The sequence below is a fragment of the Drosophila mauritiana genome, chromosome X (assembly GCF_004382145.1).
Source record: "Drosophila mauritiana strain mau12 chromosome X, ASM438214v1, whole genome shotgun sequence".
In the NCBI taxonomy this organism is placed as follows: domain Eukaryota; kingdom Metazoa; phylum Arthropoda; class Insecta; order Diptera; family Drosophilidae; genus Drosophila; species Drosophila mauritiana.
Genome location: NC_046672.1, coordinates 1,235,664 through 1,262,192, shown reverse-complemented (window position 1 = coordinate 1,262,192; position 26,529 = coordinate 1,235,664). Strand labels below are relative to the sequence as shown.

General features: G+C 45.1%; 1 protein-coding gene across 1 annotated transcript in view; it reads left to right on the top strand.

The window, feature by feature from the left end:
- The window catches only part of LOC117147256 (activating transcription factor 3), a 32,529-nt gene extending 6,000 nt beyond the window's left edge, over positions 1 to 26,529 (top strand). The window contains exons 2-5 of the mRNA XM_033314076.1: positions 9,359 to 9,408; positions 17,262 to 18,007; positions 18,086 to 18,175; positions 21,317 to 26,529. Of these exons, the coding sequence (XP_033169967.1) occupies positions 17,750 to 18,007; positions 18,086 to 18,175; positions 21,317 to 22,783 (1,815 nt within the window). The 5' untranslated portion in view covers positions 9,359 to 9,408; positions 17,262 to 17,749 and the 3' untranslated portion in view covers positions 22,784 to 26,529. The remainder of the gene's footprint in view (positions 1 to 9,358; positions 9,409 to 17,261; positions 18,008 to 18,085; positions 18,176 to 21,316) is intronic.

Sequence of the window (26,529 nt, the reverse complement as noted above, 5' to 3'; positions counted from 1 at the left end):
TACATAAATCAGCAGATTTTTGGGAAGTCTACACATTGTATGTTGAAATAGCTCCTAAGATCATTTCAACTCCTTTATATGACTCAGAAGAGCCTTTAACTAAACCAACGACTTTTTCAAGGGAAATACGAATGTCAGTAGCCAAACATTCCCTTCATAACTCCATTTTTAACTTTTATATACACAGCTCTACTTGCACATAAACGCGTACATAGTATGTATGTATCCCGAAAGATGAAACATTTTTCAGCTGCTAAGCTTAGTTATCCCCCACATTCGCAAGACAAATGGCTGGCAAACTCATTAGAAGACCGAATCCGAATCCAAATCCGAAACCGAATCGGAGCTCGCTGTTAATGACTTTCCGCTGCGATGGGCAGAACTGGAAAAGGGGGGACTGGGCCAAAAAGGGGGTTCGCTTTGTCTGTCTGTCGGTGTTACGCTTTTTGATCCATTAAATCAGTCGGCAAACGCAGCACACAACGAAATATATTGCCAAAAAAAAGCACTGAAACGAAATCAAAAACCGTCGGATGCTCCAAGAATAGACGAACAATTGTTATTAATAATAAACTATAATAACAGTTCGCATGTTAATTATATAACAATTAAAAGAGCATGCAGAGGTTGAAGGTTGTTCAGATATGGAAAAACTCAAGCATTTTTCCCTGGCCTTTTTCGAGTCGTATCACGGATTGCTGGCGTACAAAAACGCAAATTATTCGTAATTTATTTAAAACACAGAAAAATTTGACAAACAAATTGCTAGCAGGGAACTGAATGCTGGAGTGGGCCAGGCAACTGGGGTAAGATGCAACCTCAAGGTCGACTGATTGCGTTGCCAACATTAAAAGGCAATTTGTCGCCTCGTGCGCGGGTTCAAGAGTATCTGTGTGTCTGTATGGGAACCCTCATACATTAGTATCTGGATGCGTCGAATCATTGCGCAATATAAAGTTAAGCCGACAAAAAATGAACAACAACTGCTCACAACTTCAATAAATTCTCAATGAACGGCAGCGAGGGGGATGTCAAAAATTTAAATTTAAATCAATCTGGGAATGGCTTTGGCATAACAGGTATACATGGATAGTCGCCTAGAGATTTCTCTGCGCTTTTATAGTCTAGATAAGAATTGCACTCACCTTTAGTTAGCGGCCATCCACATCAGTTGATTGATTAAGCATACGCCGTGTTGTCTGCAACTTTGTTCATCTCCAATGTTTATATTGTCGATGGTCGGAGGGCCCCCTTTCTTGTTTTCTTCGCACCGCTCGTGCTTCCTCCTCCTCGACTGTGTCTATCTGCCGACTCGTTTCGTTAACTTTGAACTTCAAAACAACAACGAGGTGTCGACAACAATAGCAATAGCAGCGATCAGCAGGCAGCACTAGCGCTGGCACTAGCAACAGCAACTTAGCAATCAACATCACCTTGTTCAAGGTCCAAACTGGAAAAAATCCAAAAAGACAACAAAAAACATCACAAATGCCCCTCCAAAAATGCTGTGCTGTTAATTTGCATAGGGAAATTGAGTGTTCAGCCAAACTTCCTCAACAAAAGTCGCTGGGAAGAGAGGCAAGCACAGGTGTGGGTTAATCGGAAATCAATCAAACGAAGAGAAAGAGTCTAAACCGGTTAACGATAGTCACGGGCCATCCGTGTGTCCCACAGATCCCTACCACCGATCCCAGCGGGATCTGGATTTAGCTTCGTGCCGGAGGACGAGGTATTTCCAAATTTTCTGCCAAATATTCCAACGATGTGAGTGGTCTAATCGCCACGTTGGCGGCTGCACTTCCGTAGCTGGCGTATTTGAAGTCGGCCCACACAGACACGCAGAAGATATACATATGTGTGTACCAAAGTGTAGCCCCTCGAATCGGATCCCCTCCCTCCATCACATCTTGGCCCAGAGCACGTGGGCTGCACTCTGAGTTACTCTTTTGGAGCTGGTGTATGAAGTTGGCTTCTTATTCTTCAGCATTCGAAGCGGAGTAAGTGTGTTTGTTCGATGGCTGGGCCATATGGTAGGTCAACTTCTGTCCCACGGCGCCCGAGAATGACCTTCCACCGACATTGGGCATTGGGCGCGTTCAGGAAATGGCATTAGTTGGGCTGCTCGTCCCCGGTTTCGTGGCCAGCGCCTGTACGCTGTACGCCATATCCTCCTGCTAATCATATTAATGCAGTGTGCGCGAGGGCTTGGCCCGAACCCGAAGGTTTGGCTTCTCGGCCGCTTCTCCATGCTTTCTCCGTGTCATTACTTTCGCTGCTGCATATCGTGTTTTATGGGTCACTTACCCCGTTGTTGTTTTTTGGGTCATGTCCATCAGACAAACTGGCAAACAGGAGGACAGACACAGGGCAGCGGCGAGGCAGCTGGTAATGTGATATGGCCAGGAAGTCCGGCGGGAATCCATTTTAATAGCTCCTCGCCCACCAGAGTTGTCACCCAAGCTGTTTTTCTCATTCGGCTTTCAAAATCAAAAGTGCGGAGGATCAATCCTCTGAATGATAGATATGTACATTTGGATACTCAAGGTGCAATTAAAGAGCATGGACGGCAAATATCCGCTTTAAGTTATTCTGCCTGCACTCGGCAGCATTTTGTTAATTTGGAAGATTCGTAAGACAGTTTTTGGCAACACTGTTTGCTTGCTTTTGGCCACGTTTCCGTTTTATTTTGTGCGATATTTGTTTGCTGTCACTGTTTTGTTGTAGCTGCTGTTTTTCGTACAATATGGACTCATTAGCACAATGCCCGAAAAAAATGGGAACTCGAAGCCCAGAACCCGAGACTCCGAGAGCCGGCAAACAGTCGAGTCGGTCCAAGTTCCGTGCCCCGTTTAACTAATTAATTATGCCCCTGCAACGTCATGGGGGTGTAAAATATATATAATTTGCATGTGCGTTGTGTGTCTGTGTGATAATGTATTTCGACGGTTGTTGTTCTTGCGTTTGAGTAATTGAGTTGAAAGAAATTTGCATTGTATTTAGTTACACACGCACATGGGTGGCCCCATTGTACATACATATCGGGCGAGTACATTAGCATGGATATCCGGAGCATAGAGGCCCGAAACTTAGCATAGACCCGCTGGTGACCCCGAGTCGGGTCACGGGTTGCTCTCCGTGATTGCCATGCCTTGGTGGCCATATGAGATACTAACTTCAAGGTGGCAAGTATTTTAGCATGAACAGCAGTAGCAGAGTATCTGTAGCTATTGATCACAACCAATGGGTCGATGACATGTCGACGCTTAGTTGACTCGCCACTTTAAACATGCAAATACGTACAGAGTTATGTACATATACATTTAAATTGGTAGAGCTTTAATGTACCTACATACGTACTTTCAGTGGATACGCCAGTGTCCATTTGGTGACCCCGAAACTACGCCTGGACTTTCAGGGTTTCCTGCACAGCTGGCGCCTTCCAGCCAAAGTTTATTGAGCTGTCTCCATTTGGAACCCCTCTTATGTATTTATGTACTTTCGGGCATGTAGAACAGAGACTCGCCGTTTATTTGGTGTTTTTGAGTTTGGTTTTGGTTTTTATTTTTGTTTCGCGTATGCGCGTCGAGATATGCAAATTAGCTCTGGCCTTGGCGTGGGCGTTAAAAGCTTTTTGTTTTGTGTGTGGATTTCTAACTTCGTTACACTTTGCTGCTCCGAGTGTTTGGCTGTGTGGGTGTTTGGGACTTGTGGGCATTGTGGGTATTGTGGGTGGGAGTCGTCGATATTTCTCGTTTAAGCTCGACTAAGAAAAATTCGCTAGCAAGCAGCGAGTTTTTCTGTTAGTCACCCAGTCTTTCCTGCTGACACGCTGACTGATTTGGATTTGAATTTGGAAGTGCAGCACTGTGACCCGATCCCAAATTCAAATCGAAATCCAATCCCGAATCCACGCCCAGTTCTTCATCGGCCATTCCAATTCGCATTCCCATTCCCATTCCCATTCCCATTTCCGACTGGCGACTTTCGAATGGCCAGTGGCCATAAGTTTTGGTGCGGAATCGTTTTCCTCCTTTTTGCATTTGCCAAATGGCAAAAGCATTCATAAATTATTCAAAGCAAATCAAATGAGCGGCATAGAAATAAAAGAAAAATAGCTATTTGGCCTCTTTGGTTCATTGGCATTTCATTTGCTATATTATCTTTATTTCTATATACATACATATAAATATGTATATATAATATATATATATATGCATATTTTTTTCCATCCCTATCTGAAACTTCCCATTCACGCACACCGTCATTCATTAGACGAAACTAGTTTCTCTTTAGTATTTCTTCATTTTCCCCTGTTTTTTGTTTGTTTCCCTCGCACAGTCGGATATTTCTACTTCTACATCTATTTATTTTAGTTTGTATTTCCGAGCTTTGTTCAACTTTTTTCTGCTATGCTAATTAGCAATCGAAACAAACCCATTCGAACCTCCATTTAAAACAATAAGCTATTCATTTGTTATTCAAAATAAATTAAAATATCATAAAGCCAAGCCAGCCCAACGAAAAAAGCCAAAAACAACCACGACCAATCAAATATTTGTAGTCTCATAATCGTAATCGTAATGATAATCATAATCATACCCTGCTTAGTAAATATCCAAGCAAACCGAAGTCTCGTAGAAGGTCTTACATCACAGAGTAGGTGTAAAAATTTATTTTTTGTGTGCTTAGGCCCTTGCTATTTTCCCTAACGAATTCCTCAACTATTTCCCCTGCCAGTTTATAGTTTTTTCATTTATTTAAAAAAAAAAATTTTTTTTGTTTTGCTACTTTGTATGAATTTCCAGCACTTCGTTTGTCGCATTTTTACGATTGTTTTATAGCTTTCGGCTGGATGTGCTTGCGAATGTGTAGTCGCCGCTGGGACAGTCGGTCGATTGTTTCATTTTGTTACGGATAGATTGATCGCATCAAGATCGGATGTGCACATAGAGATAGAGCAGCGTATGTACATACATATAATTTCGACGTATCTATTTCTGCTGCATTGTCAGCATTAATTTGCAACTGAAAAGCGGCGACATTGAAGCGACAACTGTTGTAGAACTACAACAACTGCGCCGACACGACCGATCGTCAAGTGCCACGCCCATATGGCAGCGGCACATGCCCGGCGGTCACTTTTCAATTCAATTACCGACTGCAAGTTAATCAATCAATCAATTACTGTAATAATGCCGCCCGATTTGAGCCGCGACAACACAAAAAGGCGGCGCCCCACAAGATCCATCCGCATCCACCCACCGCTCATGATCTAGTATCCATACATGTATAAGTATCTGGATATAGACAGACACACTCATGCCATGGATCCAAATTTATGCTCAAAGTGTGCCAAGATCGCCTTGAGACTGGGCCAATGTTGTTGCCGGACATCATCTACAAACATATCATACACACATAGTTCGCCGGACATTTAATGGCTTCCCAAGTGCCACTAGTTCCCACCTAATCTCGTGGCCAGCGAGTTCTCGTCTAAGGTGGCAAATAAATAAGTTTTATTGAATTCCTTTTGTTTAAAGATCAAAGACGCCACAAGGCGTCGAAAATTTATCGCGTTCTGACTCTGGGTGTATCACCAGGCAGCCACCAGGCAGATATTTAAAATACAACACAATAATTGCTTTGGATGAGTGAAAGAAAAGTGCCTTTAAGCAATGCCAGGCAATGGCAATTCATTTATAGATCATCTTCAAGTGCCATCGGTAATTGGGTTAATTTACACAGATAGGCTTATCTTTATTTTCCTTCGCCAGCATATTTCCAAGAACTGTGCTAGTAAAGTGATAAAGTCCCCTTATCAGTATTCCTTAAGATACTGTTGCACAGCTAAGGACAGTGCGAAATGCATCTGCTTGGAAAGTATTTGGCCAATTGTTCACCAAACTGAGTCACTTACTATGGTAACCACATCACGGGTTTGCCAAGGTGTTGGCACTGTCTGGACTCACAAAACCAGGCGATAGGAAGGGGCAGCGGGAACTGAGCCGAGTTGGAGCCGCAAAAGAAACCGAAAAATGAAAAAGCCTGTGGGCCGTAGCCGAGCCAAAGCAAACAAACGGGCACACGATAATTGACGTTCATTATCAATGGGCAAATACGAGTACAAGTCAATCCGGAACCCTTTAAGTGATCATCACTCGAACCCGTGGTGGTGGGTGGGGGAGGGGTGCTACATGAGAGGGGGGTGTCCTCGGAAAGGGGCAGACATGTTGACGACTTGTAGCGGAAATCCAAAACTCGGCTTGGGCATGGAACTTCCCGTGTGCGGTCCAAACCTTTTGATTGCCCCTCTGCAATTATGCCAGGTACTTGTCTCACTGCCCCCCTGTCCCTCTCAAAAATCATACATGCATGTGTGCTGTGCTGTGCTTTTGTAATGACTTTTTAATGGTCGCCATTGTACTTTGCCACCAAATTGGCCAGGCCAAGTCGGGTAATCAATGCGAGTTGTACGGCGTCCATATCTTATCGGCCCGGCCCGGCAAGGCCTTCCACTTACAACACACATCTGAATCTGAGGAGTGGAACCGGAAGCATTAGAAGCCGACAAAACAAAGCCCATAGCAGACCGAGAGCCAGAAACAAAAAGCCAAAAGCCCAGCGTGGAAAGCGGACTTAGAAGTCGCCGAAGGTCGCCCAGTCGAGGGCCTCTAAGCTCCGGCCACGCCCCAATATGCTATTATGAGGGCCGACTGGCCAGGTCCATAAATCAGGGCAGCATAATTCAGCGGGCGAGATGACTTACCAAGTCTCGGACGCCCACTGCGCACTGTGTTTAGGTCCAAAAAGACTGAAAGCCCTGCCGAAGGTAACAACGTATTGGGAAGGACTGTGCAAAGGGGTTCCGAACACCTGGAAATCGTTCCTCAAATAGTTAATTACAGTTGGGGTATACTCTTGAAAGCATATATATATCCGACTGCCAAAAACCCCTCAAGATTATAGTCCCGTCTGTCGGCATCGTAGGCCTACGCATGTGAACTGCAGATTGAGATCGCAGATCAGCTAGCTATCAGTTCCTATGACACTTCGACATGGTCATCGAAAACATCTTACTGAGTCGCCTACTTGCGACTAAGTAGCTTCTTTTTTTGGCACTTTCCTCGTTTCGACTGCCAACGGATTTCGCATGGCGCCAGTGTGGGACCCCCAGAGGACTCAAGGTGCACTTTGGCCGGTGGCTAGGCTAATTAAGCGATTACTTCTGCTCTGGTTCGACCGATGGCGCGGCACTCGAGTGTGATTTATTTGTGCCGGACGGTCCGATCGGGTCCGGCTCGGTCCCACGCAACGAACCGATTCCGATTCGATCTTCTTACTTTCCCTTCCTAGTGCACAGAGGTCAAATTCTAAATTCTAATTGACAAAGAGCGCGCACAGTGGGTCAAAACGAGCGTTTGCTTCGACTGGCACTCTGCCAGTCGTCTCGATTCATTCACTTTGAGTGCTGGCAGCTTACAGCTCCGCTCTCCCCTTTTCGCTAGATTAATGAAATTAGACAATCAGCATCGGCTGGCTACTCAGTCTCAAGTGGCTAAAGGCGAGGAAGCGCACGGCAAACGGCGAACGGCGAAAAAACTAAATTAAAATCACTCAATTAAATAATTTTTAATGTGTGCCGCAGCCGAAAATTAACATTTTACTGCGGCAGTCGGTGTGCTGTGGAGCAGCTGTCGTTGTTGGTTAATTGCCCCGAATAGACATTAGAGCCACACAAATTGCCCCCCATTTCGAGACTCTATCTCCAGCTTGATTCCCCCCGTTCATTAAGAGAACCCCGATCGACAACATCCAGTCAAGGTCAGCGCATCGCATCGGATTGGATCGGATCGGATCGCATCTCCACTTCCACCCCATTCCGTTCCCACTCAATGTTCGATATTACGAGTCTGAATTGAATATTACCGCTGATGAGGCGGCCATAAAACACATAAAACACATCCACATGCCCATTTGCATTTCCATTTCCTTTTCCCCCCATGTTCCTCAACCTGGTGGATCGCACCCGGTCGAGAATGAGGTATAAGTCGCATCAATTACTGCTGCTGGCTCAGTTGGCTCAAATCTCGATCGACTAGATGCTAGATCCCAAAATTTGTCCGATTCAAATCAGCTTTCTTTTCTTTATCACAAATAAAGCTGCTACGATGAATGCCCCATATGATTGCCAATCAGTGGCCATAAGCCCATTCGTAAATGATCCTTTACGCTCCAGTCGATTCAGCCATTACCTTTTCGGGCACCAAGGGTTCAATTAAACTTTCAACGGCATTTCAATTCGATGCGGAGCGCTCCTTTTCGGCCAGCAGAGCAACAAAATTGTTGTTAATTACGCCTAATTGGCGTTTTTTTTTTTTGCACATTTCAATGCGAGCTCGACGCGAAAATTCGCACAAAATAACAAAAACCAAAAACCCGAAACGGCTGCCGTTGCCAGGTAGCCCAATCCGCAATCCGCAATCCCCATCCCATTGTTCGTTTCGAAAACAAATTAATGACATTAAAGAGTGCAAACAGAAAATGCAATTTTCGGTGTAAATAACACAATCGATGCAAATGAAGTAGCGGTTCCGCAGGCGATTTTGGAAGACCGAGCCAAATACAAAGTTCCAGCACACCGGGAGAATTTCTGCTGGCCACGAAAGCCAAATAAACAAATCCCCACCGAGCCGCGACTTAAGCCAAATTAATGGACAGTTGCTTTTGAATGCCTCTGGTTTGGGGCTGAGTACCCATTACTTGTGGCCGGTAGCAAAGGGTATATGCGATTTTTGACGCATCTTGAACAGGTGGTTTCTCCAAAAAACACCCCAATGATTTTTTTCATAATGGTTCGGTATCAGGTTGATCCAACTACAATCAGCAATGGGTGTTTCTCAGTCGAGGAACTGAGCTGCATTCGATTGCTTAGCTTTTGGGTTGATTTGGCTTGGTTTGATTTGGCGGGGCTTATTTATTTGTGTTTGCCTAAAAAATTGGCGCTACCTACGCGAGTTTTGTTTTTAGCATCGTTTCTTCTTTTGTTTTCGCGATGATTCACGGCACAGCCATATAGATGTAGCCACCCCAGCCGCAAATCCACATCCACATCCACATCCAGTACCAGTACGCATATCCAACAAGAGCGGGGGTCGTTTGCCTAATCAATAACCGTCAATCGTCTTTACACACAGTAAACACACATAATAGATGGCCGTAAGCCGCAATTATTGATGAGCCCGGCGATCCACTCTGAACCCAGGCTCTGTTTTGATTTCCATCCATGCCCCGTGCACAATCCATCGTGTACATTAGACGCTAATCAATGCTAATAGCTCCTCTCTCTGTTTCGTTGCAGCTCAGCTCAGAGCTCAGTGTGGTGCAGACCGGCGATTCTTGCATTTATTGGTAAGTGAGTCCAGCAAACGGAGATGATCAAGCCAATAGGTGCATTCAGTTATCTCTCGCTTTCTAAAAAATGTATTGCCTTACTCCGACCTTGCGACTGCTTGCATGGCTTGTATGTCGCCATAGGCGGCTAAATGCATCCAGATAGATTTGTATTTGTGGGCAAAGGGCACACACAGCCTCCTGTTGGTGTTGAACAACAGACAAGCAAACCGAAAATATTACGCATACGCACAGGCGTCACGCACAAGGCAAGCGAAATCAATCAAAGACAACAAATTTTCAGCACGCAATCAATTGGTGGATCCAAAGTTCGGGGGCTGGTTGAATTATGTGCGTCACTAGGTGCGGACGAAAGAAAGGGGAAAATCTTGGAGCCAAGGCAAATAATATGGCTACGAGTGTGTAGGTAGGGTGCATCTTTGGGGGTTCAGTTCGGGGTCCTCTCGAGACAATTGGGCGCCAGTCGAGTTGAGTCGAGTCGTTTGCTGTCTTGCTAGTTTTGTGGGGGCGACCCACTTTTCCGCCACCTCCTCTCCACCGTGCAAATCAATCAAGAAGGAGAAAATGCGGAGGAAAGGAATCTGCCACATTTTCTGGCAGTAACGCGCAATTTAACCTGTCTGTCTCTATTTCGTATTTCTGCTCACTCAATTATCATAATAGCCACGAAAGCGGGCGGAGGCCGGAATGATTATGTCGGCGCCAGTATTTCCGCCTTTTTTAACGACCCCTTGTGTCTTGGTCCTTGTTCCTCGGTCCTCAGTCCTCTGTGCTTGGTCCTGTTAACACACCCAGCAGAAAAGTCGGACATGTGTCCATGTTGCGGCTTTGTGGCCGCCTGACACGCACAATTAAGCCAGTGTTAGTCCAAGGATACTCAAAATCAAATCAAATAAAATCACGATTTACCACGCTTGCGCACGCATCCCGCCCCACAAATTTTGTCTAAGCTTTTTGCGGGGGAGCCAAAAGACAGGAAAACAACAAATGCCATGAGCGGTGAGATTCTATTTTCCTAGCGTTCCGAACTGTTTGCGTTGCGCCCTAATGCACTTGACCTTCGAAATTTGAATCGAAATCCAAAAAGCCATTCCCCCGTGCAACTCAAGCGAAACAACATTTGGTAACAATTCGCTGACGTTTGGCTGTCTCTCTCTTTTTTTCTATCTAGCCTTTATTTTCTATCTATCTATTATCATCTACTGATGATGTTAAATATTTTATATGGATATTATTGTACTTTTATTTTTTGTTTGATTTAGCTGTAATGCTACTACTCGTACTTATTTTGAATCGACCACATTTGGGTCTTCGAGTTGCCTGCCATAATACGCAAAGTTTTCTTATTCTTAGTTCAACTCGGAAGTATCAATATCCAGGGCGCTATTGCTTCCTTTCGCCAGAAGAGAGATCCCGGCAACGTCCTCGAAGGACAAAGGACACGCAGTGTCCTCGCCATTGTTGCCAGGCATTGTAAAGTTTGAGTGTAAATTCCATTAGGATTATATTACAGCACTCCGACTACACACATGCGCCGATGGCAGGAAGGCGGGGAGGAGGGAAGGCGAAGCCACAAAAGTTTCGTCTGGCCCATAAAGTAGGAGAATTCGCTTTATTATCCTTGGAGCGAGCGAGTTGGCAACGGCGCAGGGATGGGGGAAAGTTCAAATGGATTAGGGCCAAGCGCTGGCGAAGCCCCACAAGGCGTTGCCTGCTCCACTCACACGCGTGCTGAGCAAGTGGCAGGATATGTGTCAAGGACATGCCACATTTGAGAGTGTGTGTGCCTGGGACGGGGGCGGGGGACCTTACTCGTACCCCAAGAATGACCCCCAGCTGCTCCTCCTGAGCTGGGTGCAATGGGCGTGGTCCCTGGGGCTGGGCTAAAAAACACATTTGGGACACATTTGTGGTCCGCTAATTGGTGTCGCTCTTCCCTGCCTTTATCACCTGTCTTCCCGATTCCGATTCTCTTTTTACTGCCGCTTCCTTTCTTGGCACTCCCCTAACTCGCACATTTGTAAATTCTTTCGGGGATTTTGGAAACCACCCGCGAAATTTAATCGAATTAGACTCTGCATAGAAATGTCCTTCGGGTCAGGCATTCTTTCTTTCCGCGCAAATAGAGAACTTAACAAAAAGTTCTGTGTATTTATGCGCGATTCGGGAATTTCCTCGAACTCTAAACAGCTGCCAGCTGTGCAGGAATTGACCACGAACTGCCTCCTGCCCCTTGCCGCTGGACACTGCCCTCGAGTGACGCCTCTGCATTTTCAGTTACAGCGTCGCCAGTCGGAAATTTCCATTAGATTCACTCCGTAGCTGTGTATCTGAGTCTCCATTTTGGCCGTTCTCGATTGCCGTTCGCAATAAATAAACACAATAAAGACTTTTAATGCGAATTCTTTCATAAAAACCACTAAGATGACGATGAACATGAACATGATGATGACGATGATGATGATGATGATTAGTGTTGGCCTCCGTCTTCATTTCACAGATATATTGCTTTTGCTTTTGCTCAGACAGCTGTCGCACGGCCGGGAGAATCTAGTAGATACAAATGTATCTATCTTTTTTTTTTCATTTTCCATTTTTCGATGACCGACCCAGAACAAGGTGCGAAAAGTGCTCTAAATCGCTTTAGAGGCGAAAAGCCGCCGAAAAACAAACCAAACCACACGGCAAACAAAGTAAACGCGCTCTTTGATAAAATTCCACACACAAAGAGGGGCCAAGAGTGGCCATAAATAACAATAAATAAAAAGAACACGCAAACGGCGAGCAGCAGCGATAATGTCACCTTAATCAACATAAATCGCGTCGTTGTCACAAAGTGAATTAGCTCTGGAAATTAATTAGATTCTGCCAAATCGAACATCGAATAACCGGAGACCTGGAGTACTGGCGTACTGGAGTACTGGAATACTGGAGAATACAGGGTAGCCGGAGGCAGGCGAGTCGAGAACTAAGAGGGTAGCCAGCAGCAACTCATTGGGCAGATAAGATTTGCCCGTGCCTTCCACCGATAAGACATCTTCTGACACGCAGCCCTCTGATAAGCCTGATAAAAACACAAACTTTAATGAAAGCTCAGATTGCGAACGTCCTTGCAGGTACACCACGCAACTGGCGTATCTCCGCTGCACTCCAATGTTTTCGCTTATCTGGAGGGCAGTGACTAATGACGCCTCGCTCCTCAGATACTGACTGATAAATGCCCAGATACCTCTGTAGATATCTGCGAGGTGAATGTAACAGATATATGTACATTTCGATTGAACTATAGTCTTCTCTCCACAGCATATATCCCAATAAAACTGATATGTGTACAAGTGTGTGCGGCAGTTTTCAACCCCAAGAGTTAGACCAAAATATTTTCACTTGCCAAGTCGCTATCCTCCCCGAAATCCTGCTGTACCAATTCATTTCCATAATTTTCCATTTTCGAAGCGTTTTATTCACTTCTCTGCTGATAGTTTGAGTTTTATGGCCAGCAATACACTTGATGGCTATGCGGGAAAGTTACTTGGGGTAATATAAACCATTCATTATTATATTTCCAATACGTGGAATAGTTGCTTGAGCTGACTAAAGTCCTCTAAAAGATATCAAGACATCTTAAAGATATCAGCCTAGCTGTGTAAGTTTGCTACGAAACTTTCGAAGCGGGACATTGTTAAAGGGTACTTCCCAATTCGGTGCTCCTCTCATCATTGCCTTGTATCTGCAGAACAGTTTTAATATTTGTGTATTTTTGTTATTCTGTGGGTCCGTCTTGCTTTGTGGCTCCCAAAATGAACGCGTGGAACGTGCGCGGAAATGTTTATAGCTGAAATACTTGCGCAACGCGTTCTCCATCGCCACCAACCACCAACCACCCCGCCACCACGCAACCCCCGCTGTCAGGACATTTTTGGCACGACAGCGGGACGCACTTGGAATGTGCGAAACTTCCCAGCCAGTTGGCTTTTCCTTTTCCTCACAGTGTGCGCTTAATTTTTATAACAGCTCTATGTCATCTCCGATCCCCCCTTCCCCACACCCTGCCAGCCCGTTGCGCTCTTAAGTGAATAATAAATTAATTGAATCGCCACGCGGCCCATTTTCAGCAGGGTTGGTCGGAGGAGGAAAGTAGTCCCAATCTCGAACGCTCGTCTATGGTCTATGGGCCATCCGTAAAGTTTTATGTTAATGGCCAAGCAAGGGTTTATGCTTATCCACACACACACAACCACCCACCCCCCTCCCCTACCTGCAATTAGCAAACTAATCAAATTGCAGATATATACACTATCTAAATGCCTAATTACAGTGTAAATTTGTGGCCCCTCTGCGGAGATTTGCTGCAGTGACACTTAATTGGAAAACAGAAAACAGCTGACAAAAGAGCACCGCACGGAGCCGAATCGCTTTTCGTATCTATCAGATAGATAGATACGAGCACACTCGCTGCGTGCTGGCTTTCTGTGGTCTTTCTGTGTTTGGCTTTGGCAACGCTTTTAATTAAGCCCGGCCAAGACAGCAGGGAAGCAAACAAAAAACAAGGCACGGAGCAATGAAAGTTTGCTTTTATGGCGCACAAACACCCTCTCGGCTGGCACAATATCCAACTACTTCCAGCTCAAATCCATTTTGGAATATGAACAAGAACTGCGAATAGATGAGGAACAACAGAAGAAGGGTGGCAAAGTTAGCATTCTATTACAATGAAGTGGAGGCCAAGCCTCCCCCACAGCATCAAAGGCAATGAATTCAAATGAAAAGCGATGACGCAGGGGAAAAATCAGGAATCAAGATCAAGATACATTCTGATTAACGACAGAATGAATGCAATCGAATCAGTTTGATTACTTTATAACCAACAGATAGGTCAAAATTGTGTATATTGGCAACATACGAGTCTACGAGTATTGGGGCACTTTTTCGAACACCACGCTTCGTTTCACTGCTCTTCCCCACTTTCAGAGCATGTTTTCGAAAATGTATGAGGTCCACTCCTCTTGGCCTTCTCCTCCCTCCTTTCCCCACTCAGTGGCTCGTGTGAAATGTTGAGTGCGACCCAGGCACGTAGCCAAACGAACCGAACCCAAACCGATAATTGTCGGTGGCGGCAGATGTGCGGACAAATGTATATACTTTTCATGTATTATAACTCAAATGCTTAAATGCACTTATGCGGCGTTTTCACATCGCACGCCCCATGCCGCGATAAATGCAGGTCCGTGCTCAACCTCCTCCGCCTCGATCATTACATTATGTATCGCAATTATGAGGTGTTATTAAATTATAACGCTTGTTGTGCAACTCCGCCGGCTGACAATTCATTCATTGGCATTCGACCGCGCTGCTGCCAATCGTATGCAAATGGAATCCCAATCCAAATTCAAATCCAAATACGAATCCGACTCAGTCTCTGCCTGAGTCACCCATCATCAGTCACAGTTTTGGGATATTTCGGATACCTATAGTATGTACATATACGTGACCAAAGTGTATGCGCCGATAAATTTGGAAGTTTCCCAACAATAGTAAATACATCGAACTAACACTACTACTGAACTGCCGCAGTTGAGCTCAATTAATATGGAACGCTTTTAAATGAGAGGGAATAATGCATCGTTAGATAAGTTGATTAGTAATGCCCTCAGGAGACTTGTGTCGATGCAAATGATAGTTGAGATTTAGTGCCATAAAAACAATCAGCTATTCGCTAGAATTGTTAGAATTGGTTTTATATGTCGCCAGTTAACTTCAATGGCATGGCACTTGCTGATTGGACGAAAGATGGACACCGCAGCAGCTCGATTCGATCTCCACACGATATCTCCACCACTCGTCTGCTCTCCGGGCTTCTGGCCATTTGCCGTGCTCTCCAATCTGGTAGCCATCGATCGCCTTGGCTCGTCTGGCAGCAAAAACTCGCACACTTGAGGCCAATTGCCAACATGCCGGCCACAAATCAGCCGCAAATCACTTTATTTCCAAGTGGCAGCGAATCAGCCGAGGAATGTCAATGTGGAAAGTGCAGTTAAAAGGTTTCCGGAGAGGACGGGCTGAGCAATCCTGCTAATTTGAACAATCTACGATCTGGTGCCACGCGACGTATGCGCAATCTGAAGCCAACTAGATTCTTATATATACTTGTGATCCTTATGTAGAAAATTAAAACGCATACGCTCTTAAGCATAGAAGTTCTCAGTTGCCCTGACCCCAAATGTTCTCGGGGAGGCCACGCATGCGCAGTTTGCTATCGCAGTTTGCCGCTGATTTTGAAGTTGACGTCCGCCACATTTGGTCAAAATCAGCATTGCCAACAGAGCCGGCCCCAAGTGGAAGTGGAAGAGTCGGGCCAAATGGCGAGTTTATGTGCGTTTTGTGTTTTGTGCGATTTTTGCAATTTGCTCGACACGAATGTCAAAAGTGATTTTCGTTGCAGTAGAATACGGGGAAGAGAGCCACATCAAAGGCAGTAAGGTATTAAAAGCTCTCACAAACAACGAAAACCCGAGCCCCAACAAAAATAAAGAAACATGCGAAAGTCATAAATCATAATTCTTTATTCTGCCTACGTTTTGTTGTTCGCTGCTGACTGAACTTCGGCTCGAAACGGACAGGGGGAAAATTTGAGTGTGTGTGTGTGTTGGTGGGGCTAAAGGGGGTCTAAAATGTATATAGCACGTCACACACACATCAGCAAAGGCATTACCACAAGTGCACATACTTCTGGCCAAATGATAAATGGCCGAGAGACAGCAGCAGCAGCAGCAGCAGCAGCAGCAGCAGCAGCAAAAAGGCAAAATCGCTCATAAACTAAACTTTTGAGCGAAATCGCCTCTCTCCCCCCTCCCCTCTGAACAACCCCAATCGCCGCAGAAATGCCCCCGGCCCTCCCGTGTCAAATAGTTCATCTTCGAAGTGGCACAACAAGTAATTGGGGATGAAATAAATTCGGAGAAATTCCTCTCGAATTACGTGGGGGAGAGTCCATGAATTGCCACATATGTAGATATTCTATCAATCAAGTGGATTGTTGAAAGGATTCGCATTGAAACGCTGGCGCAACTCCATAACGCTAATGATCCTTCAACCCTTCAATCCACCTTCGTTCGGTGATGAGTTGATTTTGATTCAACTACGAGTATAGTTTTGAGATAACAATACATCCACTTTTATCGCCCCTATTTAGGGGTTATCGGGAGTCAAGCGAATTCATGGATGATTGCCTTCAATTGCATTTCAATTCCGTTTCAATTGCCGCCGAGGAATTTCGCTGCAATTTCTCCTTCTGCTCACCTTCACCTCGCACAACCCGAACGGAATGTGTGTGTCGCCCCTCGAACGCCACCCCCTCACCCTACCCCCTGGAAATTCTAATTGTGCATGCACATACATATGTACGTACATACATATGTACATATAGATACAGATGTAGACATATTGACACCCTGGCACCCGATCTGTATTGGCTATATGGCCAGTGGACCTGGTCTCAATTAGCCGATTAATGGCTTAATTGAGGCGTATGTGCGAGTATGTGCGCGGGGGGCTTTTCGGGTGCGTGATCAATCACGATCAATCGTGATTTGTAAGCTCGATCGCGTGTCACGCGCTTCGCCGGTTCCCCGGTTCGCCGAGACTTACATAAATCAATTTAGCCGAGTTTATTTTATAATTTAATTGCTTTTGTTTACGTTGACATGTTGCACTCACGTTCGCGGGTCTCTCTCTATCCACACACATGTGCTCATATGTACATATGTGGATACATATGTACATCCACATCATACATATCTCTCAGTCACACTCACTCACTCTCTCTTTCTGTTTTGTCTCTGTGCATTTTGCAGATTCGATGCCGATGTGAAGGGAGGTGCCGGCTGTCCGACGTTCAACGCATTGCATTCGCTCGGCCTTAGCGCTCTGAGCAACAACAAAAGTCGGGGATCTGAGCCGATGGAACCGATGGATCGACCTTACTCCTCTGCCGCCGGCCCCCTAAGAACCCCAATCCCAATCGAACCGAAGGAAACAACACTCTAGACAGCAAAGACTCTTCGAGTTTGACATGTGATAAGCAAAAAAGTGAAAAGTGTGTGCCTCTAAAATCCAATATATAATATATATACAAATACACAAATACACAAGAGATATATAGAACAAACAACTTTTTGAACAGTCCAACAAAACAAATGCAACGCGTAGGCCTTTAACTGTGATTTAACAATACATACATAGCAAACAAACAAAAAAAAAAAAACACCAGTTTGTTACGATTAATTTTAGTTCGGTTTAGTTTTCGTTTTATTTACCGTGCGTGCTACCGTCGACGTCGACCATGTTCAATTCCAACATACCGGCCTCCTCGCTGCTGAGCATAGACAGCGGCGGCCTCCTGATGGGCGGCCATACGCCCAAGACGCCAGAGATCCTCAACTCGCTAATTGCCATGACCAATCCGCTGGAGAACTTTAGCTACAGTTCGGCAGCGGCGGCCGCGGCGGCAGTTTCCGTCGCATCCTCATCTGCATCCTGCAGTGCCGCCTCCACGCCGGTGGTCACCGTGCGCCACTTCAACGGCCATCCCAATGGTCAGGTGAGCGATTTCCCCCACATCCATCGTGTGGATACATGGCGTATACTTAATGTGCGTATACTTTATATGTACTTGCAGTCGCACTCGCAGGACAGCAGTCATTCCAGTTGCTCCGGATCACCGCTCGACTCCCCAGCGGGCACGGCCACCACACCCAGCGTGCAACAGGTAAATCAATCAGTCTTGTGAAATTAAAATTAGTACAACCACCTGTATTGCTGGTGAAGCATTGTTGGGTCCTTTTTGCCAGAAACATTCACACACATACAAACATAGTTGGAAGCTCATATATATTTCTCAAACACACAGCGCTCGCTCATCTACCGAAATAATAAACAAAATGCGATGCAAAACGTTAGGAGATTCTAATTTACGAGAAATTAGTTGAAAAAAAATTAAAAAGGCGTTGCGATGCCTCTTTCTTTCACCCGGCCGTTGCAGCAATTAAAACCCGCGCTGGCACAACGCCTATAAATTCGTTTCAAGTAATAATCATAAATCACATTTGCACACACGGATGATGGTTAGCGAACGGCGGTGGGTGGAGGGAGGAGGGAGGAGGGAGGAACCGGGGCTTATATAGTCTATAGACACCTGCCAATTATTGCTAGGTGCGGGTAGCGGAAGGGGAGCGGACTAGGGATGCGTTCGTTGCACAACGCAGAGATCGGTTCGAATCGGCGGCCTTTAGCTCGTATGTATGTGGAATTAATCGCTGAAGTTGACACCACCGCAGCTACGTGCCTCATTAAGGCCAATGTCAGGCAGCCAGCCAGCCAGCCAGCCAGTCAGTCAGCCAGTCAAGAGTAATTCGCCACACTCGCACTGAGACTCAGATTCAGCTTTAGAGGCAGATTCAGATGCAGATACTCGAACTCAGCGCCGCAAAAGTGAAATCAATTCTCGCTGCGTCTTGCAATTGACGCCCACTCAACGCCGAAGCTCACGTCGGTGTCATACGGACGGACAAGCATACGGACAAATGGACAAACGGACGGACAGAGCAACAGTCCAATGGCCAGTGGAGAGTGCGTGGGTCGATTTTGCACGGCAGTGTGCTGCGTGGGCAAAACAGTCATCGAATAAATGAATGAATGAATGAATGGAACAGGCCAAATTGATGCGGCCAGATTAAAGCCAGATTGATGCCACAAGTGCTTGTGCATGATTCCGGTGAATTGCGTTGGGGGCAAATTAGTGAAAAGCAAGCAAGTCAGTCTGAGTTGGAAAACACAACTCAAAGTTAGAATAGTAGTGGTGCACCATTGTACTAGAAAATGTGTTCCAAGGCATTTAATTTCTGTCTGCTTCTTCAACGTTTCATCAAACCTTTCGATGACCAACTTGGCGAACTTTGCCTCATTGCAATTCAAATGTAGCAGGGGTTTTCGACCCCTAGTAGAACCCCGAAGAATCGGACCGGACCCGGACTCATTCAAAGGTTTCCTGTCCTCTCTCTCCGTGTGTTTTTCTCTCTTTTTGCGCACGCCAAATATTTGCACAAATGTTGCCGAAAAAGAGGGGCAAATGTGAAATGGGGATAAATAATAAGAACGGCAAACAGAACGAGCGAGAAATGTGCAAAAGTGCAAACAAGCCAAACAAAATGCAAATTTGCCAGCCCGAAAAATTGTCTCTTTTATGCGTTTTCGGGTGAATTTTGCGACTAAAGTTGCAGCGATGCGAAGTGCAAAGAAAGGCTCGGTCGTTCCGTAGGGTCTTTCAGAATCAGAAAGAAAAATCCTGAGCACTGTACAGATGCGTAGATACAATATTGTATATATATATATTTATATATATCTGCACGGACTCTTTGACTGAAGCCACGACCTGTGTGCCGTCCACTCCCGATCCCACTTCCATATACATACACCTCCATCCAGATTTCCCCCGGCGCAATTGCACAATTTTCCAGCAGACTTCGTCCGACTTATTGAGTCGACGCTGACCATATGACCATATGACCATATGGTCATGTACTGGCTCCAAGTTGCCAGCGTCTTGGATTTTTTGGGCGGAGAAGGGGGCCCGGCGCATGCGATTATTATGATTTTGTTTTGGATTTCGGTTTCGGCATTCCTTACTTGTCGCTTTTTAAACACAAAATTTATTTATCTGATTTCTGGGTCAATAAATATAGCGCAGCGTGCCTAAAATTCAAATGGAACCCGATGCCGAAATGCCGAGAAATTAACAAAAGCGCAAAGGCAACATTGAAAAGAAGGGCGCGTTCAATCAGTGGCATCCGAACAATTTCTCGAGCAGACAACAAACAGAGTGCGCAAAAAAAGGGAAACCCCGAGTAAAAAATACGAAAGAAATAAACACTACACTTCGGTCTGGTCGACAACTCAATTACCTGCTGCATAATTCGCTAGCTTCAAAAAATGCCTTTCAGTAATACGCAGGATTGAGTAGTTGATACAAACATACTCGTATGTAGTGTAAAAACCTACCGACGTAGCTCAGCTAGTTGTGCAATCACTGAGCATAAAGGGTATTTCAGCAGCTGATATAGCTGAGTGCAGTACGCAGTCAGTCAATCAACGAAAGTTGACACAGTGCGCGGAGCAGAGTGATGACCATCTGTTCCTGGCTGGGGCCGGGGCCCTGTGGCTAAGGGGCTATGGTGCTCCTCCATAAATGGAACTGACCCAGTGCAGGCTGGATATATCGAGGTTACTTCGGTTTGCGGTATTCGGTGTTCAGTTTCTGTTTTCGTAGGCCCACCCACCACCGCTTTCGTGAGCCCAATCGAGTATGCCGCGTGCACTTGCCTCGGTACAGAGAGCGCTGAACACTAAACTTTCTGGTTTCTGGGCGTGGTGATTGTCGCAGATTTCTATCTGTTCGCTGTAATACTTATAATTCATGCACAACTCGAGTGTCCCCAAACCCCGAACCCAAAATCCAGGTGCCAAGCCCTAAGCCAAAGCGCGAAAAAGGTTGCTTGAGTAAATCACCGGGCAAATAAACAAACAAACAATGCTGAAAAAGCCGCTTTAGATAATCTCCTCCCGAGAAAACGGACCGCGATTCGTCATATCTTTATATCTGCGTCCAACTCCCGATAAACTGTGTCGAGCTCTCACTCGGAAACCTCAGCCAGTTCACGGGGAAACTCGCACAGATGGCAAGAAATCACCGCACAAGCCAGACACTTATTTAAATAAAAGCCGTATATCTTTTTCTAAGTTCCAGTTATCATAAATATATTCCACAATTAGGGCGAATAAAATACGCTGTAGCAAGGATATTTGGTCGTATTTGACTTCAACTTACTCTCGAACTACCTGACTTTCTTTGCAGACCTGTTCGCGCCTGATCAAGGAGGGCCTGAAGCTGTCCATCCAGAGCAAGCGCAAGCTGTCCACCTGCGACTCAAGCTCCGGATCGGAGCAGCCGCACTCCAAGTACTCGCGACGCAGTAGCAACCACAACGGGCACAGCGGCAGCAGCAACAACTACAGCGGCAGCATGAGCAACGCCAACGATTTGGACGACGACTGCGAGGAGTCCAGCGACGACGACAGCGAAACCAAGTCACAGCCCAAGGGACTCACTCCGGAGGACGAGGACAGACGGCGAAGGCGCCGCGAGCGGAATAAGATTGCGGCCACCAAGTGCCGAATGAAGAAGCGCGAACGCACACAAAACCTGATCAAGGAGTCGGAGGTCCTGGACACCCAAAACGTGGAGCTAAAGAACCAAGTGCGTCAGCTGGAAACCGAACGGCAAAAGTTGATGGACATGCTGAAATCGCACGGATGCCAGCGAGCCGGAGGCTGCCAACTGCCCAGCCAACTGCTCCAATCGCCGGCCCAGAAATATCTCAGCGAACTGGAACTGGAAACGGTGAGCATCGACGGTCCCAACTCCGGTAACAACAACCAGCGGCTGCAGAGCATACCCTCGATGGCCACCTTCAAGTATGGCTCAAAAACGGCGGCGGCCATGGCCCAACAACTGCCCACTGGCTACTGCAAGCCTTCGCCCAGCGCCCAGGAATTCGAGCACGCCGGCTACCAGCAGCAGCAGCAACAGCAGCCACAGTCCCTGAATCCCGCCGGCAACAACGTGGTTGACCAGCAGCAGGCCAATCCCAGTCCCAGCCTGCTTTCCGACTACGTTCCCAACTGCGACGGCCTGACTGGCAGTGCCAGCAACCACCCCAATCACAACAACAACAACAACAGCAGCAGCGGCGCCAGCACCAACACCAGCAATAACAACAGCAACATCAGCAGCCACAGCAGCAACGCCAGTACAACGCCCACCGCCACCAGCAGCGCCATTGAGTTCGTGAAGAACGAGCTAGTGGACTCGCAGAGTCCCTACACCACCGCCCTCAGTGCGGAGAGGTTCTTGTTCGAGCCCAGCGATGGCTTTCCGGACATCAAGCACGCCTGTGTTTTGCCCTCGCCCTGCGGCATCAATGGCCTCAACATGGCCAGTGTGGTGAACACGAACGGGAGCACCGGCAACAATAATAACAGCCACCATAATAATAATAACAACAACAATCACCTGATGGACTTCCACCAGGGCCTGCAGCATGGCAACATTGGGGCCGGAGTGGGCGTTGGCGTCGGAGTTGGTGTGGGAGTGGGAGTCGGAGTGGGCGTGATGACGCCCTACGATGACGAGCAGTTGCTGCTGCTGAAGAATGGATGCTTTGCCACCGATCTGCTGTCGCAACTGGTGGAGGAGGGCGGCGAGTATGTCGACCTGGACTCAGCCACTGCCTTCATGAACAACGGCAGTTGCCTGGCGTGAGGAAGGGCGCCGGACAGGGAGCGGGATCGAGACCGCGACCTGCTGCTTCCAGCCTTCGAACAGCCAAACACTCAGCAACAGCAGCAAGCAGTCCAATACCCGGCCGGGAAGGAAGAGCCACCGGCCAGTCCACAGCTTGATGGGCAGGTTCAACTCGAACTCGAAATGGAGCTGCAACTCGGAGAGGAGCAGGATCCGGCTTGGACTCATGTAGACTACTGGTGCTAGGGCATCATCATCCACACATTAATGTTAATCTTAAACGCCACTCATCGACTAAGCAGGAGTACAGTAAAAAAAAGCCGCAGTTCCCTTCAAACCCCAACAACCAATCCGTAGCGCAGATCCCATTTCATTCAATGCGATCCCTGTTATCAGTTATATAACTAAAACTTTCTTTCTTTCAAAATCAAAGCCAGACATTTCTTCCTAGCCTACAACTTTCTTACATAGAATTGAAAGCAGACCACAGATAATTTTTTGAGCCACTTGCTTTTTGGATTCTTTTATCCTAAGCAAACTTTAAATCGCTACTATTTAACACACGCAATCCAAGATCTTCCAATAGCAGAGTTCCCTTCAAAGGTCTGGATCCCGCGATTCAATCAAGGACCACTCGAATAAAATCCCCAACCCGAGATACATCCCCGCCCCCAAGAAACCCCCATACCTTGATCCCAAGTCCGCCTGGAGCCGGCATCCAGCCTGTGGCTTGACTACCTCATGAAGCAAGAAGCAGAAACAATTAACAAGTAACTATCATTAAAGAGCTGTAAGGAGTAAGGTGTAAAGAGCGTAGAACAATGGACAAAAGGCAGAAACAAAAGCAGAAGCAGAAACGAGAGCACACAAACACACGCGCAGCGGTGAAAGAAACACTTGCACAACTGTACATAACCAAATTTGTATACATTAACTAGGTATATCGATTAACATTCCATTGCAAGCCTGCGAGAAAAGCAAGTCGAGGGAAGAAGAGCAGTAATCAACTGCTAGCAGTCACATCCGCATCAGTAATTATTAATTTTAATTTTTCGATTCTTTTCAAGCATACATAGATTTGTTTGCTCTTTGCTCCCATCAAAGCCTTAACCATTACATATATTAATATGCTTATAAATGTATAAACAATCGAGAGATTAGAGAGAAATATTTGAGATGCGAAGCAAAAGCAGTAACAGAAAGAGGAAGCCCATGCGATATGACGTTTGATATTTTTTTCTAAAACCTAGGCTTAGTCAGTGATAAACCCAATATGTATATATACCGCATATATATACAGACTTATATATACATTTATGAATTTTTGTTTTTTTTTTTTGTGTCCATAAATCGTAAGCTATGTTTAAAAAATTAAGTAAAATTGCCTTACTCAAACATTAAATCGACAAAAAAAAAAGATCTTTGAATTGACCACTAAACCTAAATTACTAATCTACACTTTGTTAAATCTTTTGCAAAACTAATCTATATATACCAGAACAACAAAATATATAAATATAATATATATACAAGAGATATATGGAGAAAGAAGAAATGTATTATGTATAAATTGGTGGAATCGAAGACCTTAAAGTGCTGCTAAATTTGAAACTTTGCAACTCCTTCTAACGTGCGCCTTATTAAAATTTTGTAATTTATACTATATACATATGGTAGGAAATGTCGAGGGATATATATATGTATATATATATACAAGCGTGTACTAAATCGAGGTTAAACTTATATTTGTGTGTTTATTGCTTGATTAACGAGATATATACATAATTATACACAGATAAAGCAGTTAATTATATATACAAGTGTGTGTACAAACAGCTGTGAACACCAAAAAGTGGCCTAAAGGAGAATCCAAACAAAACCCAAACAAAACTAATTCCCCCAACAAGTGCTTTGAAATTATTTCGTATTTGTAATTGCCTCGAGCTGAAAAGAGTTAACCAACGATACCGATAAACGATAGGCGATATAAGTATATCTATGTTAAATACGCAAACTATTTATAACATGTAACGAACCCGATGAGCTTGTCAAGCTTTTTGAGCACCGCCTTTTTCTCTAGATCTACCAAGTCTACCATAATGTTATGTCACCACGATACTTCTCAAATAACACTCAAGAATGCGTGCCTAATTGTCCCAATTGTACGATATTCACGCATACAACCGACAAAAAGCCTTTCCATTGGAAATGAAACTTTAAGATTAAAAATTGTATTGAGCATACCTTAAGAAAAGTTTACCTCACACACACAGAAACACTCGCACACAACACGACACAACAAACACACACACACATAGAAGGAACCCTAGAAAATTGTAGGGTGGGACTTCGCTCGCCGACAATTGATATTACATACAATACGTTCAGCTTCCAACAAAATTACCCAAAATATACAAAAACAAAAAAAAAACAAAAAAAAAATACTTTAACAAAGTTTTAACAACTCAGGTCAGGCGAGCGGAGCGCTGCCAGGGTTGCCACCACATTCGATGTTAAATGTAATTCGTAACTGTAAATGTTAACTGTAACTGTAATGGCAAAATGCAATCAAGTCCACGATGTTAGCCCCGCTTGTAAAGATTATTTTATTTATTTTTGTATTATTTCCCAAGTTGTTCTTTGTTTTCGATTAATGTTCTCTAATATATATATATCTAAAATATGACCATAACGAGTGGCGTTTCAGTTCTTGAGTTTTGGGATTGGGGACTCTCTTCTGCCAGCAGCTGAAATAATAGCGGAAATATCCTTTAACTAATAGAGCATTGTAGGAGTAGATCAACATCATCGGAACAACAGAACACCACCATCCATCGCTCTCACCCACGCAGGACTCATCGATTCTTTAGTGGCGCATCTGCATTTTCCCCACCTTGACCTTGACCTCGACCTCGAACTCTGACCTTGACCTGGGCCCGGACCCTCATTCTTAGCTTTTAGTTTTAGGTTACACAATGTTTTTTTCGACGAAAACTAAATAACTTAAACACAACATGCGCTACAAAAGTACCTGGACAAATGTAACGATACACGATAAACAATAACAATAGATCAATCTTTGTTATTACATTGAAAAACGAAATCGATACCCGAACTCAGCTGCAGGCAGAAACGGGAAACACAATCCAATCCCCATGAAAACCCAAAAAAGCCCCGACAAAAAGGTCCGTTTAATTGTATAGCTCTAGGCCTATAATATATTCATGTATATTGCTAAAGATATTGATATAATTATTGAAATTTAAATGTGTATATGTCCCGCAAACCGCAAGAGCAAACAACAAAGAAACCTCCCACAAACTGTGCTAAAACAAACGTAAGAAATAATAATACTAAAAAAAGTGTCGGGATAGTCTAGTTGATATTTGTGTAATTTTGACCAGAGCAAAACTATACGAGAAATAGATCTAGCTGACTAACGATGTGAAAGCCAAACAAAAGGATCAAGAGCAAAACAGCTAAACTGCAAAACAGCAAAACCGCAACGAAGCCCAATCAATTCTATGTGTAACAGAAGAATAGTTGATAGTCGATAATGTTAACTCTCTCATCCCCCAAGTCCATCAATCCATACACCGTGTGTTTCATGTTATTCCGTAGCCTACCTATCTACGTATGTATCTCTAACGCTCGCTGTATCCACATATATCTGTATCTCTAACTGTATCTGTAAACCATCACCGATCCGACCACAACCGATCACACTCTAAAAGAACAACAATAAATTCAAGTTTAATATTCAA